This window comes from Symphalangus syndactylus, chromosome 14 (genome assembly GCF_028878055.3).
Source record: "Symphalangus syndactylus isolate Jambi chromosome 14, NHGRI_mSymSyn1-v2.1_pri, whole genome shotgun sequence".
NCBI lineage: Eukaryota > Metazoa > Chordata > Mammalia > Primates > Hylobatidae > Symphalangus > Symphalangus syndactylus.
Window position 1 is genome coordinate 107,091,510 of NC_072436.2, and position 19,328 is coordinate 107,110,837.

At 45.1% G+C, this 19,328-nt stretch overlaps 1 protein-coding gene and 1 long non-coding RNA gene across 5 annotated transcripts in view; one reads left to right on the plus strand and one right to left on the minus strand.

Moving 5' to 3' along the window:
* The window catches only part of LOC134732516 (uncharacterized), a 61,702-nt gene extending 54,815 nt beyond the window's left edge, over window positions 1-6,887 (minus strand). Inside the window, exon 1 of the long non-coding RNA XR_010115785.1 lies at window positions 6,450-6,887. This is a non-coding gene — a long non-coding RNA (uncharacterized lncRNA). The remainder of the gene's footprint in view (window positions 1-6,449) is intronic.
* Window positions 6,494-18,630, plus strand: RSL1D1 (ribosomal L1 domain containing 1). 4 transcript variants are annotated; one of them, XM_055243805.2, is made up of 9 exons: window positions 6,494-7,118; window positions 8,215-8,354; window positions 10,850-10,988; window positions 11,809-11,957; window positions 12,050-12,151; window positions 13,948-14,041; window positions 14,128-14,253; window positions 16,011-16,301; window positions 17,846-18,630. In XM_055243805.2, exons 1-9 carry the CDS (start codon window positions 7,014-7,016, stop codon window positions 18,170-18,172), a joined length of 1,473 nt encoding a protein of 490 aa, XP_055099780.1. In that variant the 5' UTR covers window positions 6,494-7,013; the 3' UTR covers window positions 18,173-18,630. The 4 variants fall into 4 exon arrangements, with proteins under 4 accessions (XP_055099780.1, XP_063474301.1, XP_063474300.1 ...); XM_063618231.1 differs by having other exon boundaries at window positions 6,625-7,118; window positions 16,011-16,295; XM_063618230.1 differs by having other exon boundaries at window positions 6,942-7,118; window positions 14,131-14,253.
* The last annotated feature ends 698 nt before the right edge of the window (window positions 18,631-19,328 follow it).

Sequence of the window (19,328 nt, forward strand, 5' to 3'; positions counted from 1 at the left end):
TTCAAGAACAGCCTGGGCAATGTAGTAAGATCCCGTCTCTAAAAAAAAAAAAAAAAATACAGTATAATACATACGTAAACCAGTAACATAGTTGTTTATTATTATCAAGTAATTATGTACTGTACATAATTATATTTGCCATACTTGGGGGCAGCACAGGTTTGTTTACACCAGCATCACCACAAACATGTGAGGAATGCTCTGACACTATGATGGCTATGACATCACTAGGTGACAGGAATTTTTCAGCTCCATTATGATCTTATGTGACCATGTATGTGGGTCTGTTATTGAAAGAAACATCATTATGTGGTACATGACTCTATTGAAAAGGAATCTTATGTTTTACCTCTAAATCTGCTGCGCCTCCTTTCTTCCCCAGTTCTATTAATACCACCCATTTGCCCAGTTTTTCAGGCTCTTAGAATTTGGGAGTAATCTACATTTCTCTCCTTCTATGTCCAAGCTAAGGTCACGCAGTATAAGTACCCTGTCCTCACTATCACCCTACCATCAGATCTTGATACCTAAAAAACCACAATAGTTTCCTATGTTCATCCCCTTAAGCCCTGTCTCAGGCCATTCTAATGCATTATTCATTCTAAAGAAATACTACTTATGTCATTTATAATAAATAAATAAGGAAAAAAAGTGAAGATACCATTTATAGTTTTCCTACCATTAACTGGCTCTCTCCTGCCCTCTCACAGCTTATCCTCAAACGGGGGAGCACCAATTATAGTAGGAAAACTATAAATATTTTGGGGTAAGAAGGATTATCTAAGCTACAATTCTCCAGAAGTACTCTGAAGCAGAAATTAGAAGGATGAGTTAATATATGTGGGGATGGGATATGGAGGTACAAGGTGATAGTGTTCCAGGAAGAAGTGACAGTACATGGAAGGTACGAAGAAAAGTAGAAACTGCAGAGTTGAAACTAGGACTTAAAGACTGAAGGGTTGAGTGGCAGGGTATGAAGTTAGGGAGATAAAAAGAAAGGGACCAGATGAAGAGTGCCTACCATGTTGAGACTGACCATGTTACTTATCTTTAAAAATTTTTTACTTATTTTTTTTTCAGACAGGGTCTCACTCTGTCACCCAAGCTGGAGTACAGTAGCACAATCATAGCTAACTGCAGCTTTGAACTCCTAAGCTCAAGAAATCCTACCTCGGCCTCCCAAAGTGCTAGGATTACAGGCATGAGTCACCATGCCCAGTCCATATGATTTACCTTTCAAACTGGAACACTATTTTCTTGGACAAATACTAACTACACAGGACGCCAGACAAGAGATGCAAACTGTGATACATACAAGGCAAATTAAGGAATATACCTCATCCTAATGACAATAATCCAATGAAGGTGATTCAGCACAGTTTGATATGATCAGATTTGAATTTTAAAAAGATTATGCCATCAGAAGGGTAGAGAATGGACTGTAAGATGCAAAATTAGGCTGGAAGTGATGACTCACACCTGTAATCCCAACACTCTGGGAGGTCTAGGTGGGAGGATCACTTGAGCCCAGGAGTTCCAGACCAGCCTGGGTAACATAGGGAGAACCCCATCTCCACAAAAAAGTTAAAAAATTAGGCAGACATGGTGGTACACACCTGTAATTTCAGCTACTTGGGAGTCTGAGGTGGGAGGATCACTTGAGTACAGGAAGTTGAGGTTGCAGTGAGCTGTGATCACCCCACCACACTCCAGCCTGCATGACAGAGTGAGACCTTGTCCCAAAACTAAAATAAATAAAAATAAAAGATGCAAAAGTAGGGGTAGGAAGACAAGTTAAGAGGTTGTTGCAGTAATCTAGGCAAAAAACAAAAAACAAATACACGATAGTATCCTCTACCACAGTGTGGCAGGAATAAAAAGAATTGGATACATGCAAGAGACATTTAAAAAGAATAAACAAGGGCTCAGTGCAGTGGGTCACGCCTGTAATCCCAGCACTTTGGAAGGCAGAGGCAGGAGAATCACTTGAGGTCAGGAGTTCAAGACCAGCCTGGTCAACATGGTGAAACCCTATCACAACTAAAAATACAAAAATTAGCCGGGCATAGTGGCACATGCTTGTAATCCCAGCTACTCGGGAGGCTGAGGCAGGAGAATCGCTTGAACCCAGGAGGCAGAGGCTGCAGTGAGATGAGATTGCACCACTGCACTCCAGCCTGGGCTGCAGAGTGAGACTCCATCTCAAAAAAAAAAAAAAAAAAAAAAAAAAGAATAAGCAAGGCTTTGTTATTGACTATGTTTGGGGGATGAGAAGGAAAGAGTTAAGAATAACTCTCATATTTGGCTTGGTGGTACCAATGATGGAAACAGAAAACACAAGAGGGGCCGGGAGCGGTGGCTCATGCCTGCAATCCCAGCACTTTGGGAGCCAGAGGTGGGTGGATCACTTGAGGTCAGGGGGTCAAGACCAGCCTGGCCAACACGGTGAAACCCCATCTCTACTAAAAATACAAAAATTTGCCAGGCACAGTGGCTCCTGCCTGTAATCCCAGCTACTCAGGAGGTTGAGGCATGAGAATCGCTTGAACCTGGGAGGGAGAGGTTGCAGTGAGTCGAGACTGTGCCACTGCACTCCAGCCTAAGCGACAGAGCAAGACTCCATCTCAAAAACAAAGACAAAAACAAACAAAAACACACACATACACATACAAGAAGCGGAGCAGGTTTGAGAAGATGATGATTCATGATGGGACTTGCCAAGGATAAGGTCCTAATAGGACTTTTAAGTGAAGACAGGTGAATATGTCAATGAGTCTGAAGACAGGAGGTATACTAATCCGTACTAGTTATCTACTGATGGATAAAAATTACCCCAATTTAGCACCTTAAAAGAACACACATTTATGATATTACAGTTTTTATGGGTCAGGAATCTGGGAGCAACCTAGCTGAGTGGTTCTGGCTCAGGGCCTCCTGAGTTTGCAATCATCTCAAGGTTGGACTGGGGGAGGATCCACTTCCAACCTCACTAGTGGGGCTGCCCACAACATGGCAGCTGGCTTCCCTCTCTCCAGGGCTGCCTTACAAGTAATGGGGAGGGAGTAAATTACAGAGGGAAACAGAGAGAGAAAGAACATCAAAGATGACACTACAGTCTTTTTTTTTTTCCTGAGACGGAATCTCTCTCTGTCGCCCAGGGTGGAGTGCTGTGGCGTGATCTCGGCTCACTGCAAGCTCTGCCTCCTGGGTTCATGCCATTCTCCTGCCTCAGCCTCCCGAGTAGCTGGGACTACAGGCGCCCGCCACCAAGCCCGGCTAATTTTTTTTTGTATTTTTAGTAGAGACGGGGTTTCACCATGTTAGCCAGGATGGTCTCGATCTCCTAACCTTGTGATCTGCCCGCCTCGGCCTCCCAAAGTGCTGGCATTACAGGTGTGAGCCGCCGCACCCAGCCAAGAAACTACAGTCTTTTTATAACCTAACCTCAGAAGTGACATAGTATCACTTCTGCCATATTCTGTTTGATAGAAGCAAGCCACTAAGTTCAGTCTACACTCAAGGGGAGGGAAACGAAGCCTCATTAGTTGAGGGGAGAGGTATCAAAGAATCCATAGACAGGACACATCTTTAAAACCACAATATCACAACCAGATTATTAACTTACCTAATGCATAAATCATCACTACCTTTTATTCTCTACTGGCAGTTCAAAAGCCTTTTTATCTTTACAATTTCTCCAAAGTGAGTATAAACCCTCAGCTCGATAATGAATTCATTCCTTTACCTACTTTCCAAACTGCATCTCCCATTCCTCCCCTCTGCACATTCCTGCTCTAGCTACGTACTGCTTCCAAACACTTCCATACTCTTTCACCAGCATTCATACTGTGTCCTTGGCCTGCAAGTATGGTTCTCAAACTTAAGTTCAGGTGAAAGAACATCTGACAGCCTCCATACTCTCAAGAATACTATAAAACATGGATCCACAGGCCGGGCGCGGTGGCTCACGCTTGTAAACCCCAGCACTTTAGGAGGCCGAGGCGGGTGGATCACGAGGTCAGGAGATCGAGACCACGGTGAAACCCCGTCTCTACTAAAAATACAAAAAATTAGCCGGGCGTGATGGCGGGCGCCCGTAGTCCCAGCTACTAGGAGAGGCTAAGGCAGGAGAATGGCGTGAACTTGGGAGGCGGAGCTTGCAGTGAGCCGAGATCATGCCACTGCACTCCAGCCTGGGTGACAGAGCGAGACTCCGTCTCAAAAAAAGAAAAAAAAAAAAAAAACATGGATCCACAAAGTCCAGTGTAACAATTCATTACACTGTGCTAAAAGGAAACCACTCTTACTACTAGGTTCTAGAATACACAAAGCGAAGCAGGTGCCAATGATTTCAGAACATTTCTTCTACAAGTTGATTAAACACAAGGCTATTATTAGAGATTAGCAAACATCCTTTCATGGAAGGAACATCTTTTGAAAGCAATTGAGGGAAAGCCTCTTACTCTCATTCCTCCATCTCTCAAAACTTTATATAACTGGTTGCAAAAAGTCTGAAACCATCCTGAAGGCGCCTAAAAAAGTTCCTAAATAAACTGTAGTGTTGTTGCATGGTGGAACGCCATAGAGCCGTTTAAAAAGATGAGGCAGAGCTTTGTGTACTGACTTGAAACAATCTCCAAGGTATATTAAGAAGAAAAAGCAAGGTGCGGAACAATGGGTATACTAGGATACTATATGTGTTTCTCTAAAAAGTAAAAGTTTGGCCAGGTCCAGTGGTTCATGCATGTTACCCCAGTACTTTGGGAGGCTGAGGTGGGAGGATCCCTTGAGGCCAGGAGTTCGAGACCAACCTGGGCAACATGGTGAGAGCCCCCCTCCCTGTCCTCATCTCTACAAAAAAACTGTAAAAGCTGGACGTGGTGGTGACCTGAACCTTTAGTCCTACCTACTTGAGAAGCTGAAGGCGGAGGATCTGTTGAACCCAGGAGTTCCAAACTGCAGTAAGTTATAGTCATGACACTACACTCCAACCTGAGTGACAGTGCCAGACTCTGTTTCTTAAAAAAAAAAAAAAAAAAAAAATGCTGGGCACAGCGGCTCACGCATGTAATCCCAGCACTTTGGGAGGCCAAGGTGAGTGGATCACCTGAGGTCAGGAGTTCGAGACCAGCCTGGCCAACATGGACAAACCCCGTCTCTACTAAAAATACAAAATTAGGGCCCGGCGCGGTGGCTCACGCCTATAATCCCAGCACTTTGGGAGTCCGAGGCGGGCGGATCACGAGGTCAGGAGATCAAGACCATCCTGGCTAACACGGTGAAACCCTGTCTCTACTAAAAATACAAAAAAAAAAAAAATTAACCAGGCGTGGTGGCGGGCGCCTGTAGTCCCAGCTACTCAGAAGGCTGAGACAAGATCACTGCACTCCAGCCTGGGCGTCAGGGCAAGACTCCCTCTTTAAAAAAAAAATTGGCCGGGCGTGGTGGTTCACGCCTATAATCCTAGCACTTTGGGAGGCCAAGGCAGGTGGATCACGAAGTCCAGGAGTTGAAGACCAGCCTGGCCAGGTGGTGAAACCCCATCTTTACTAAAAATACAAAAATTAGCCGAGCGTTGTGGCGGGCGCCTGTAATCCTAGCTACTCGGGAGGCTGAGGCAGAGAACTGCTTGAACCCGGGAAGCGGAGGATACAGTGGGCCCAGATCCTGCCACTGCACTCCAGCCTGTGCGACAGACCGAGACTCCATTACAAAAAAAAAAAAAGGAAAAAACAAATTAATTAAACCCATCCAACAAGAGAAAGGAGAAGTATCTCCTAAACATGCCTAGAACATCTCTGGAAGGTTCCAGGAGACACTGGTAAGGGTACCTCTGGGGAGGTGGGTGGAGTGGGAGGAAGACATTACAAAGCAAGCCTGTCCTACCCAAGGGCCGCCTGCGGCCCTGGAGGCCAGGCTTTGAATGCAGCCCAACACAAATTCGTAAACTTTCTTAAAGCATTATGAGATTTTTTTAAGATTTTTTTTTTTAAAGCTCATCAGCTATCATTAGTGTTAGTATATTTTATACGTGGGCCCAGACAATTCTTCTTCCAGTGTGGCCCACGGAAGCCAAAAGATTGGACTCCCCTGTTCTAAGGTATTCCATTTGTCAGTTATCCAGCCTCCACTCCTACTTGTTTCTTTGTTTAGCAACAAGCTCTCGCTCTACTGCCAACGCTGGAGTGCAGTGGCGCGGATCAGAACTCACTGAGCCTCGAATTTCTGGGCTCAAGATCCTCCATTCTCCGCCTCCCAAGTAGCTGGGACTACAGGCGTCCACCACCACGCCGGCTAATCTTTATATTTTTTTGGAGAGACAGGGTCTCGTATACGCACAAGCTGGTTTCCAACTCCTGGAATCCCGCCGACTCGGCCTCCTAAAGTGCTGGGATTCCAGGCGCCAGCCACGCGCACGACCAGCCACGCTTATTTGAATAGGATCTTACCTCCCGCCTCTCTGCGAGACCAGAAGCTCCTAAGAGACTGGCTCAGACTCATCTTTCGGTCTCTCACGCTGCTTAACGACGCGCCGGGTGGCTCCCATGCCTTATATTTCATGGACCCCTCACCAGCCTGGGGTTGGCGTCGACTAAAGTCAACCGGCAGGTGGGCAGTGGAGCCAGGATTCCGCGCTATGCCCACGCCACGCGCGGCCTTCCCGGAGGCGGGGACCGTGGAGTGTGGAGGACTCCACTGGGCCTCCTGACGGGACTCTTCTCTCGCCTCAAGGCGCTTTCTTGATTTCTATCTAGTAAGAGTGAGGGGACAACCAAGCTACTCCCCATACCTCATGGAAAGCTGGAGAAGAGCGGAAGAGCAGGTGCCTCCTCAAGGAAGGGATTCTGACAGCAGCCACCACTCCCGAGAGCGAAACCCCACGCTCCCCAGGAAATGACGCACAGAGGTTGGGTTCCTGCCCCCTCGCTTCCGGGTCCGGGCCTCGCTCGCGCGTGCGCACCAGAAGCCAGCAGTGGAGTTCCACACGCGCTTCTTCACGAGGTGGAAACAAGATGGAGAGGTTGGCCTCCGCGCCACACTCTTCTTCAGCCGCTACTGCAACCTCCACCTCGACTCCAGTGGCCCCGACAGCACGGAAGCAGCTGGACAAAGAGCAGGTGAGTGGTTCCTGGGGAGGGTGGCTTGGAAGCGGGGTGGCGGTTACCTCGTGAGGCGCAGGGTGCCGGAACCCGAGTGCGTGCTCGGCGGACTTCCTCGGGGCTGTGGGATGGTCGCTTGCTGGCTGTGTGCCTCAGCTGTCTCTCCCCTTTACACACGTGGGTGGGCGCCTGCTTTCCCTGGTCTTGCGGCCTGGCGCTCTTGAATTGGGTTGCAAGTGTACTGTGGAGCTAGATGAGATCGACCTGGCGACTTGGCTTAGCTTCCCTATCATTAGCGCTTGACCGAGTCGCTTAGTTTTGTAGGTTTCTTACCCGTTATTTAAAATGGGCCCTTCCGCTCCCCGCTATCCAAGATCGGGAGAGGTAATGCGTGTAAAGCGCTTTGGCCTGGCACATGGTAAGAAGGTGCTCAGTAGGCCGGGCGCGGTGGCTCACGCCTATAATCCCAGCACTTTGGGAGGCCGAGGCGGGTGGATTACCTGAGGTCAGGAGTTCGAGACCAGCCTGGCCAACATGGTGAAACCCCGTCTCTACTAAAAAGACAAAAATTAGCTGGGCGTGGTGGCGGGCGCCTGTAATCTCAGCTACTCGGGAGGCTGAGGCAGGAGAATTGCTGGAACCTGGGAGGCGGAGGTTTCAGTGAGCCTAGATCCCACCATTTCATTCCCGCTCGGGCGACAACAGCGAGACTCCGTCTCAAAAAAACCAAAAAACAAAAAAACAGGAGTTCTCAGTAAATTCTAAATGCATTTTGCTTTGCGTTTTTCTTGGGATTACTGCTTTCATCGTTGAGGGCAGGAGGGGCACGTTTCCCTCTAGCCCAATCTCTTTAAGAAGAAGAGGCGCCCTTCTGCAGACAGTGCTGGAAGTGGATACTTAGGCATGTTTGATGGATTCTTAGATTTCTCTGAATATAAATTGCAGAATCCTAATAGATATGGTTATGGAGGTTACCCCTTGAAACAGAAGTTGGAAGGGAAAAAATAGAAGGTGTGGGAGGGGACAAATGCTAAATTAGATTGAGAATATTTCACTTATTTGTGTAAGTTATTGTGAAAACATTTCACTTATTTGTCTGATTTCCACTTTGCAGGTTAGAAAGGCAGTGGATGCTCTCTTGACACATTGCAAGTCCAGGAAAAACAATTATGGGTTACTTTTGAATGAGAATGAAAATTTATTTTTAATGGTGGTATTATGGAAAATTCCAAGTAAAGAACTGAGGGTCAGACTGTAAGTTGTGATTTTCTACCTTTGCTGTTTTTATCTGCTTGTTCATTCTTTGTAACTCGAACAATTCCATTGTAGTTTCTAATGGAAACTTTGCAAGCTTATAGTAAAAATCTGACATGAAGTAAAACAACTATGTTTAAAAGAACCATAGAGGCTTGGTGTGGTGGCTCACACCTGTAATCCCAGCACTTTGGGAGGCCGAGGTGGGCGGATCACCTGAGGTCAGGAGTTCAAAACCAGCCTCGCCAACATAGTAAAACCCTGTCTCTCCAAAAATACAAAAATTAGCCAGGCATGATAGCGGGTGCCTGTAATCTCAGCTACTCAGGAGGCCGAGGCAAGAGAGTCGCTTGAACCTGGGAGGCGGAGGTCACAGTGAGCGGAGATCTCTCCATTGCACTCCAGCCTAGGCGACGGAGCAAGACTCCGTCTCAAAAACATAAAAAAAATAAAAGAATCTTAGGAATTCAGATGTGCTAAAATTTTCTAGAAATTTCACCAGTTTTCTTAGAGCTTGGTGGACAGCTAACGTAATCGGGTCTGTTGAATCGAAAACCTGGTGGTGGTTGAAACAATAAACATGGAATAAGTTAGACAGCTTTATTTTTTTATTAGAAACTGTTATCTTTGCATGTCAAGCAAAAATTCTTTTGGGCTACAATTTACTCCTTTGTACAGAGACTATTAAAAACTGCAGCGAACTCCTTTCTATGGAAAAAAAATCCAGGTGATTATACAAAATACTTCTTCAGAACGTAGGTTGTAAGCATAAGAAATGAGATAAACCCTTGTATTTTGTTTTCTGTAAGATGTGGCGTAATTGTGTTTGCTGGTCCCTCGGTTTATTCCTTGTTTTTCGTTTCAATTCTTTTATCTCTCCTTTTTTTTTTTTTTTTTTTAAGAGACGAGATCTTGCGCTGTTGCCCAGCTGGAGTGCAATAATGAGATCTGTGTTCACTGCAGCCTCGACCTCCCTGACCTGACTCAAGTGATCCTCCCACCTCAGCCTCCCAAGTAGCTGGGACTACAGGTGCACACCACCATGCCTAGCTAATTTTGAAATTTTTTGTAGAAATGAGGGAGATGAGGTTTCACTGTGTTCTCCAGGCTGGTCTCGAACTCAGGCTCAAGCAGTCCTCCCTCTCAGTCTCCCAAAGTGTTGGGATTACAGGCATGAGCCTCCATGTCTGGCCTGTTTCAATTCTTAAAAGTTATGTTATGCTGGGCATGGTGGCTCATCCCTGTAATCTCAGCACTTTGAGAGGTGAGGCGAGTGGATCACTTGAGGCCCGGGAGTGTGAGATCAGCCTGACCAACATGGCGAAATCCCATCTCTACTAAAAGTACAAAAATCAGCCAGACATGATGGTGGGCGTCTGTAATCCCAGCTGTTTGGGAGGCTGAAGCACAAGAATCATTTGAACCCAGGAGGCAGAGGTTGCAGAGACTCTAGCCTGGGTGACAGTGAGACTCCCATCTCAAAAAAAAAAAAAAAAAAAAGTTGCGTTGGCTGAGTGTGGTGGCTCACACTGTAATCTCGGCAGTTTGGGAGGCTGAGGCAGCTGGATTGCTTGAGCCCACAAATTCAAGACCAGCCTAGGCTACGTGGCGAAAACCTGTCTCTATGAAAAATACAAAAATTAGCTGGGCCTACACCCAGCTGGTACGTGCCTGGAGTCTCAGCTATGCTGGAGGCTATTGTGAGCTATGATCACACCACTGCACTCCAGCCATTGGGACTGAGCAAAACCCTGTCTCAAAAAAAGGAAAAGAAGAAAACTTACTATGTTTATGGAGCTAAGAGTTTTAGAGAAGGAAAAATTCTGAACCAGGCCTGTCCTGATTAAGCTAGGTTGTTACAGCACATTAGAGTATATGTGCACATACAGCAACATATGTATAATAATAATTATATATGCAAGAATTTGGATGTCTTTGAGTATATTTTAATTCTTCTTATATCCCAAGTGTTAATTGATATTTGGGCCTGTGTGTATTTGTGATTTACTTGCATTGAAAGTGAGTTTTATTTTATTTTTTTGTTTTTTGAGACAGAGTTTGCCTCTTGTTACCCAGGCTGGAGTCCAGTGGTGCGATCTTGGCTCACTGCAACCTCCACCTCCCAGGTTCAAGCGATTCTCCTGCCTCAGACTCTCAAGTACCTGGGATTACAGGCGCCCACCACTGTGCCTGGCTAATTTTTTATAATTTTAGTAGAAACGGGGTTTCACCATGTTGGCCAGGCAGGTCTCAAACTCCTGACCTCAGGTGATCCATCCGCCTTGGCCTCCTAAAGTGCTGGGATTACAGGCTTGAGCCACTGCTACTGGCCATGAAATGTATTTTTAAATGTTGTTCTCGGTGCAATATTTGCTTAACTAGCATGACTAAAGGTTATTTAAATGACACTAAGTTTATTGTGTATTCTATGTGATACAAACATGCATAATGTGTGTAATAATGCTTTCCTTGGTTTCTTTTCACGTATTTTGTAGGACCTTGCCTCATAGTATTCGATCAGATTCAGAAGATATCTGTTTATTTACGAAGGATGAACCCAATTCAACTCCTGAAAAGACAGAACAGTTTTATAGAAAACTTTTAAACAAGCATGGAATTAAAACCATTTCTCAGGTTAGAATCCTGGTTAATATTTTCAAGTTATTTAGAGGATTTAATTCAGTCGAAATGGTGTCACAAATAAATTGCTATATTTCCTAGTATTTTTCTTCTACTTTTTAAATTTGTAGTGGTGTGTATATCAGTAGCTTTTATATCTTGCAAATTATAAAAGAGGTGGCTCGTGTCATTCCTCTGTACTTTCACAGCATCTTGTTATTCTCTGATTCACTGTTTTGTAGTTGGTGTACTTGTCTTTATTACCCTCTGGATCTAAGGTATGTTAAGTTTTTTTGTTTGTTTGGAGTCTTGCCCTGTCGCCCAGGCTGGAATGCAATGGCGGGACCTCGGCTCACTGCAACCTGCACCTCCCGGGTTCAAGCTATTCTCCTGCCTCAGCCTCCCGAATAGCTGGGATTACAGGCACCCGCCATCATGCCCAGCTAATTTTTATATTTTTGTAGAGACGAGGTTTCACCACGTTGGCCAGGCTGGTCTTGAACTCCTGAGCTCTGGTGATCCGCCCACCTCGGCCTCCCAAAGGGCTGGTATTACAGGCGTGAGCACATACAGCAACATACATATAATAATATATATATATATATGTTGCCCACCTGGACCTAAGTTTCTTTAGGTGGGGCCCTTTCTTATTTGTCTCAGTGTTCCCAGCATATAGCATAGTGCCTGGCACATTTTAGGCACTCACGTGTTCATTAAAGTATAGAGGCATGGCACTAGGACATTTTTAAATCCAAATACAAATTGTTGCCTAAGTATTTCTTCTCCTTGTTTAGATTCCTAACTTTTTGTTTTTATTCTTCTCTATACTTCCTAGATTATCTCCCTCCAAACTCTAAAGAAGGAATATAAACCCTATGAAGCCAAGCTCCGCCTTCTGAGCAGTTTTGACCTCTTCCTTGCTGATGCCAGAATTAGGCGGCTCTTACCCTCACTCATTGGGAGACATTTTTATCAAAGAAAGAAGTAAGTTTCTTAGTAAGGACTGGACTTTAGCAGCATGAAGTTTCTAGGTGTGTATGCATTTTGTTCTGAATGCCTGTGTGTTTATTTTATAGAGTTCCAGTATCTGTAAACCTTTTGTCCAAGAATTTATCAAGAGAGATCAATAACTGTATAGGTGGAACGGTGTTAAACATTTCTAAAAGTGGTTCTTGCAGGTAGGTAAAAGGCATTCATGTGTGCCTCCTTTAATGTTGTATTTGACAATGATTTTATATACTTTTTTGTTTTGTTTTGTTTTTTGTTTTTTTTTTTGAGACTGAGTCTCGCTCTGTCTGCCAGGCTGGAGTGCAGTGGCACGATCTCGGCTCACTGCAAGCTCCACCTCCTGGGTTCACGCCATTCTCCTGCCTCAGCCTCCAGAGTAGCTGGGACTACAGGCGCCCGGCACCATGCCCGGCTAATCTCTTTTTGTATTTTTAATAGAGACAGGGTTTCACCGTGTTAGCCAGGATGGTCTTGATCTCCTGACCTCGTGATCCGCCCGCCTTGGCCTCCCAAAGTGCTGGGATTACAGGCATGAGCCACCCTGCCCAGCCACAGAACTATTTATTCTTGAACATGGCAGCTGGGTAGAGCAGTAGAACTGTAGAGAGAGCAGGTGACCCTCCTGGTGGTAGGTCCCTTTAGAACAGCTTGAAGGCGGACTCAGCGACCTGGGGTTGTCTAAGATAAAGGTAGAACCTCCTCTGGCCCTGCCTCCCAATGCTCCTAACCTCACAGTCAGGTGCTACCAGCTCTTTAATCACCACCTCAGCTGGGCATGGTGGCTCACGCCTGTAATCCCAGCACTTTGGGAGGCCGAGGCAGGCGGATCACCTGAGGTCAGGAGTTTGAGACCAGCCTAACCAACATGGAGAAACCCCGTCTCTACTAGAAAAAATAAATAAATAAAATTAGCCGGGTGTGGTTGTGCATGCCTGTAATCCCAGCTACTCGAGAGGCTGAGGCGGGAGAATCGCTTGAACCCAGGAGGTGGGGATTGCGGTGAACCAAAATCACGCCATTGCACTCCAGCCTGGGCAACAAGAGTGCAACTGCATCTTAAAAAAAAAAAAAAAAAAAAAATTAGCTGGGCATCGTGGCATGCGCCTGTAATCTCAGCTACTAGGGAGGCTGAGGCAGGAGAATTGCTTGAACCCAGGAGGCAAAGGTTGCAGTGGGCCGAGATCACGTCACTGCACTTCAGCCTGGGCGACAGAGCAAACTCCATCTCAAAAAAAAAAAAAAAAAATCACCCCTTCATGGTGTGACATTTTTCTTTAGGTGGAAGGAATTTCTAGTACATGAAAGATGATAATCTTCCTTTAAAACATATTTAGGCCGGGCATGGTGGCTCATGCCTGTAATCCCAGCACTTTGGGAGGTTGAGGCAGGAGGATCACTTGAGCCCAGGAGTGAGAACCCATCTCTACAAAAAATACAAAAATCAGCTGGGTGGCCTGTAGTCCCAGCTACTCTGGAGGCTGAGTTGGAAGGATTGCTTAAGCCCGGTACACTGATTGTGCCACTGCATTTCAGCCTGGGCGACAGGAAAACCCTGTCTCAAAAATGAAATAAAATATTTTTAGAACCTAAAGATTTTAATGGGTTTTTTTATTTGTTTGTTTTGTTTTGTTTTTCAGACTGTGTTTTTTCCCTGTTACCCAGGCTGGAGTGCAGTCGCCAGATCTGGGCTCACTGTAGCCTTGAGCTCCTGGGCTCAGGTGATTTTTCTGCCTCAGCCTCCTGAGTAACTGGGATTACAGGCATGTACCACCATGCCCAGTTAATTTTTGTTAGTGTGGTAGAGACAGGATTTTGCCATGTTGCCCAGGATTAATGTTTCTACTTTTTTAAAAGAAAAAAAAAAAAAAAACTTCAGGATTATGTATTTATATTTTTCATATACCTGCTTGGTTTATTTTGAAAAATGTTTTTTTAAAATCTTGTCTAATACTATATTAAATTTCAGTGCTATACGTATCGGTCACGTTGGAATGCAAATTGAGCACATCATTGAAAACATTGTTGCTGTCAGCAAAGGACTTTCAGAAAAATTGCCAGAGGTACAGTATTGCAGGTGCATCAACTGATTGTTCATTTCAAAGAAACAAAGTATATGTAGACGATGTTACTCTTTTCTTTGTTTCAGAAGTGGGAGAGCGTGAAACTCCTGTTTGTGAAAACTGAGAAATCGGCTGCTCTTCCCATCTTTTCCTCGTTTGTCAGCAATTGGGATGAAGCCACCAAAAGATCTTTGCTTAATAAGAAGAAAAAAGTTAGTAGAATTTTAAATACTGATGGAATGAATAATGAAGGGTATAAACTCAGTCCCTAGAAGAGAGAAGTAGACCATCATCCCTGCCCGACTTTTCAGTTATCTTCTGGTTTTCTGGTGGTTGTGCTTTTGTCACTTTACATGAGGTAAAATGGGTGTGCTTTTGTCACTTTACATGAGGTAAAATGGGTGTGCTTTTGTCACTTTACATGAGGTAGTTGATATGAGTATCAGTAATGCGCGTTAAGATAGAAATATCTTGTATTTATTGATAAATTGGATTTTTTTTTTTATTATTTTTGTTAGATCCAGTGCTTGCTGGTTTTTTTTAGAGAGACAGGGTCTCACTCTGTCCCCCAGGCTGGAGCACAGTGACGTGATCAAGGCTCATGGCAGCCTTGACCTCCTGAGCTCAAGCAATCCTGTTTCAGCCTCCCGAGTAGCTGGGACTACAGGCACACTCCACCACTTCCAGCTAATTTTTAATTTTTATTTTTGTACAGACGTGGTCTCCCTGTTTCCCAGGCTGATCTTGAGTTCTTGAGCTCAAGCGATCCGCCTGCCTTGGCCTCCCAAAATGCTGGGATCACAGGCATGAGCTACTATGCCTGGCCTGGATTAACTGGCTTTTGAGGGGGCCTGAGTTAAGTTCCTACCACGTATTTCCAGTCATAGAAACAACACCATACTTCTAAATAAAGACCAAAACACTCAAAATATCAAACATTGAAATAAATGTGAGCTATATATACATTTGAAACAGTAATAAAAGGAATTGACATAATTATTTACCCAGTTACTCCCATCCAGTGTTGTAGGTGGCTGGAGTTTAATCCTGATAGCTCAGGGAAAAGGGTGACAGGCAAGAGCCAACCCTAGAAAAGGTGCTGTTTCATCACAGGACAAACTCATACACCTACATTCATTGGGACTGGGACTAGGATAATTTCAACACACTAGTTCACCTAATGTGCACGTATTTGGATGTCGGAGGTTATGCTCACAGATACCTCCTGAGCTTGGTTTGTAGGTTTTCAGTATTACTCGTACTCTAGCAAAAGAAGCTTTCGGAAGGAAAGAAAATTTAATTTTTTGCTATTTGTTAGACTGATCTCCTACGGTTTCTCTCTTTAGCCATGTTAATTGTATCCAATGAATTTTTAATTTTGTTTTTGAGACAGAGTTTCACTCTGTCGCCTCGGCTGAAGTGCAGTGGCATGATCTCAGCTCACTACAACCCCCGCCTTCCAGGTTCAAATGGTTCTCTGTGCCTCACCCTCCTGAGTAGTTGGGACTACAGGCATGTATCACCATGCCCAGCTAATTTTTGTGGTTTTAATAGAGATGGGGTTTCACCATATTTACCAGGCTGATCTCCAAGTGCTGACCTCAAGTGATCCTCCTGCCTCAGCCTCCCTGAGTGCTGTGATTACAGGTGTGAGCCACCACACCCAGCTGAGGATTATTCTTTACACTCTCTAAACCATACTGTGTTTCACAAAAGTCTCTTAACTGTATACTTTAGATAGTCAGATTCTGAAATGCCAGTATATAATTTACTGCATAAAATGCATGTTTGGCTATGAGTCAGAAACTGCGGTTGAGATTCCAGTGCTGGTTAGGGAGTTTGTTCTCTGTATAGATCGAGGTCCATTTAGGGGCTTATGGATAATCAAAACTGCAAGTGGTACAACTGTGCTGTTTGTTAACCAACAGAACCGTTCCTGCGAAAATGTTTGTATGGTGTTTTTTGGTAGGATGCAAGGAGAAAACGAAGAGAAAGAAATTTTGAAAAACAAAAGGAGAGGAAAAAGAAGAGGCAGCAGGCTAGGAAGACCGCATCGGTTCTTAGTAAAGATGATGTGGCACCTGAAAGTGGTGATACTACAGTGAAGAAACCTGAATCAAAGAAGGAACAGACCCCAGAGCATGGGAAGAAAAAACGTGGCAGAGGAAAAGCCCAAGTTAAAGCAACAAATGAATCCGAAGATGAAATTCCACAGCTGGTACCAATAGGAAAGAAGACTCCAGCTAATGAAAATGTAAAGGTATTTTTTTAATATTTACTGTTCATAATGGATTGGTTCAGTGGCTACTGTGTCAGGCAGGTACTGTGCTGAGCAATAAATGATGAAAAATACTGGAGTGAACCCAAAGAACTATGAAGGTGTTTATCATACCATGATTTATTGTACATTCTTTTTTTTTGAGATGGGATCTTGCTATATTGCCCAGACTGGTCTTACACTCCCGGAGTCAAAACAGTCTTCCCACCTTGGCCTCCCAAAGTGCTGGGATTACAAGTGTGAGCCACCACACCTAGCCCCAACCAGTTGGCTTTTTTTTTTTTTTTTTTTTTTTTTGAAGATAGAGTCTCACTCTGTCACCCAGGCTAGAGTGCAGTGGCATGATCTCAGCTCACTGCAACCTCTGCCTCCCTGGTTCAAACAATTCTCCTTCCTCAGCCTCCCGAGTAACTGGGATTACAGGCACGCACCACCATGCCCAGCTAATGTTTGTGTTTTTAGTAGAGACGGGGTTTTGCCATGTTGGCCAGGCTGGTCTCGAACTCCTGGCCTCAGGTGATCCGCCCACCTTGTCCTCCCAAAGTGCTGGGATTACAGCACCCAGCCACCAGTTGGCTTTTACACAGAGAATCTGGGAATCCCTGCCCTACAACATGTGCCAGGGATGTGCAGCTACAGTTGGAAGACTCAGGATTTGCTCCCATATGTCTCTGCTGTGCTTCTCATGGTGCTTCCAGGAGTCCCTCCCCTCAGTCATAGGGAAAGGTGGTTTTCCTCTGATTGGACCAGGAAGACCTCTGGGTCTTTTCAATTCTTTTTTTTTTAAGACAAGGTCTCACTTTGTTACCCAAGATGGAGTGCAGTGGCACGATCTCAGCTCACAGCAACCTCCACCTTTTGGGCCCGAGCAATTCTCGTGCCTCAGCCTCCTGAGTAGCTGGGATTACAGGTGTCTGCCACCATGCCTGGCTAATTTTTGTATTTTTAGTAGAGATGGAGTTTCACCATGTTGGCCAGGCTACTCTTGAACTCCTGGCCTCAAGTGATCCACTTGTCTCAGCCTCCCATAGTGCTGGGATTACAGGCATGAGCCACCTCACCTATCCCTCATTCTTAATAGTGGAATACAGCTTATTTCTGTCATCATGCTGACATGTACCTTTTGGGGGTTAACTAATAAAAACAGTAACTTGGCATGCGCTGAAAAACAGTAACTTCGCCGGGCACAGTGGCTCACGCCTGTAATCCTAGCACTTTGGGAGGCTGAGGCAGGTGGATCACCTGAGGTCAGGAGTTCGAGACCAGCCTGGCTAACATGGTGAAACACTGTTTCTACTAAAAATACAAAAAATGAGTCGGGCGTGGTGGCACGTGCCTATAATCCCAGCTACTCAGGAGGCGGAGGTTGCAGTGAACTGAGATTGTGCCATTGCACTCTAGCATGGGCAGCAAGAGCAAAACTCCGTCTCAAAAACAAATAAATACAAATAAAAACAGTAACTCCTGGAGTTAAGAGTGTCAGGTTTTGTGGCTTTTTCTATATTAAATTTTCTTTTTTTTCTTAGATTCAAAAACATGCCACAGGAAAGAAGTCTCCAACAAAGAGTCCTAATCCCAGCACACCTCGTGGGAAGAAAAGAAAGGTCTTGCCAGCATCTGAGACCCCAAAAGCTGCAGAGTCTGAGACCCCAGGGAAAGGCCCAGGGAAGAAGCCAAAAATCAAAGAAGAGGCAGTGAAGGAAAAAAATCCTTCGCTGGGGAAAAAAGACGCGAGACAGACTCCAAAAAAGCCAGAGGCCAGGTTCTTCACCACTCCTAGTAAATCTGTGAGAAAAGCTTCCCACACCCCCAAAAAATGGCCCAAAAAACCCAAAGTACCCCAGTCGACCTAAAGTCAGTGATTCAACTGGAAGGAAACCTCAGTGCTGCCTCCAGAGCTTTTTGGAGATACTCAGATCCTGACCACCTTTGTAACCTTCTCTAAGCATCAGGCCTGGACTTAAAAGATTTTTTAAAACCTCCATAAGTAGTCCAGGCGCGGTGGCTCATGCCTGTAATCCCAGCACTTCGGGAGGCCGAGGCAGGCAGATCACAAGGTCAAGAGATCTAGACCATCTTGGCCAACATGGTGAAACCCCGTCTGTACCAAAAATACAAAAATTATTTGGGCGTGGTGGCGGGCGCCTGTAATCCCAGCTACTAGGGAGGCTGAGGCAGGAGAATTGCTTGAACCTGGGAGGCGGAGGCTGCAGTGAGCCGAGATTGAGCCACTGCACTCCAGCCTGATGAGAGAGCAAGACTCTGTCTCAAAAATAAATAAAAATAATAAAACCTCCATAAGTAATTCTGACATATGTTCCTGGGTATAATCTATTTTTAAATTGTCCTTCTGTGTATTTGCTAATACAATAGAGGAAAAAAATAGAATGCTTCTTTGTGGTTGTTCAGCACTTTGGGAAGCCAAGGTGGGAGGATTGCTTGAGCCCAGGAGTTAGAGACTAGCCTGGGCAACTTGGTGAAACCCCATCTCTACAAAAGAAAAAAAAAATTAGTGTGGCATGGTGGCATGCACCTGTGCTCCCAGCTCCGCACGAGGCTGAGGTGGAAGGATCAAGTGAGCGCAAGAGGTTGAGGCTGCAATGAGCCACGATCACCCCACTGTGCTCTAGCCTGGGTGACAGTGTGAGATTCTGTCTCAGTAAAAAAGTATAACATTGCTTTGCTTCTGAGTATACTGTTGGCTTTCCAAATCAGTGGGTCTGACTTGAGGTCTATGATGTGACCCTTTTCCTCACCTGCTCAACCATTATTCACATGGACTCCATCACATTCATTTGTGGTCATTCCCAAAGTGGCCCAGTGAGGGCCTCACTGTATGAGAGTCGGCTACGGAATTTAGGAGAAACAGGAGTTTCTTGGCTCTCATGCTGAGCCTGTTGGTCTAAGCTTATGAGTCACTGGATTAGCATCCATATGGGAAGGGAAATTAACATGGAGTCATTTATACAGGCACTGAATTGAATCCTACCTACCGGAGGCAAGAACATG

What these genes read in the sequence shown, in the direction of transcription:
- RSL1D1 (XM_055243805.2), top strand. Translation starts at nt 7,014, where the DNA reads ATGGAGAGGTTGGCCTCCGCGCCACACTCTTCTTCAGCCGCTACTGCA. An exon ending in GAATTAAAACCATTTCTCAG is followed by an intron (nt 10,989 to 11,808) that starts GTTAGAATCCTG and finishes TATACTTCCTAG; the next exon opens with ATTATCTCCCTCCAAACTCT. An exon ending in TGCTTAATAAGAAGAAAAAA is followed by an intron (nt 14,254 to 16,010) that starts GTTAGTAGAATT and finishes GTTTTTTGGTAG; the next exon opens with GATGCAAGGAGAAAACGAAG.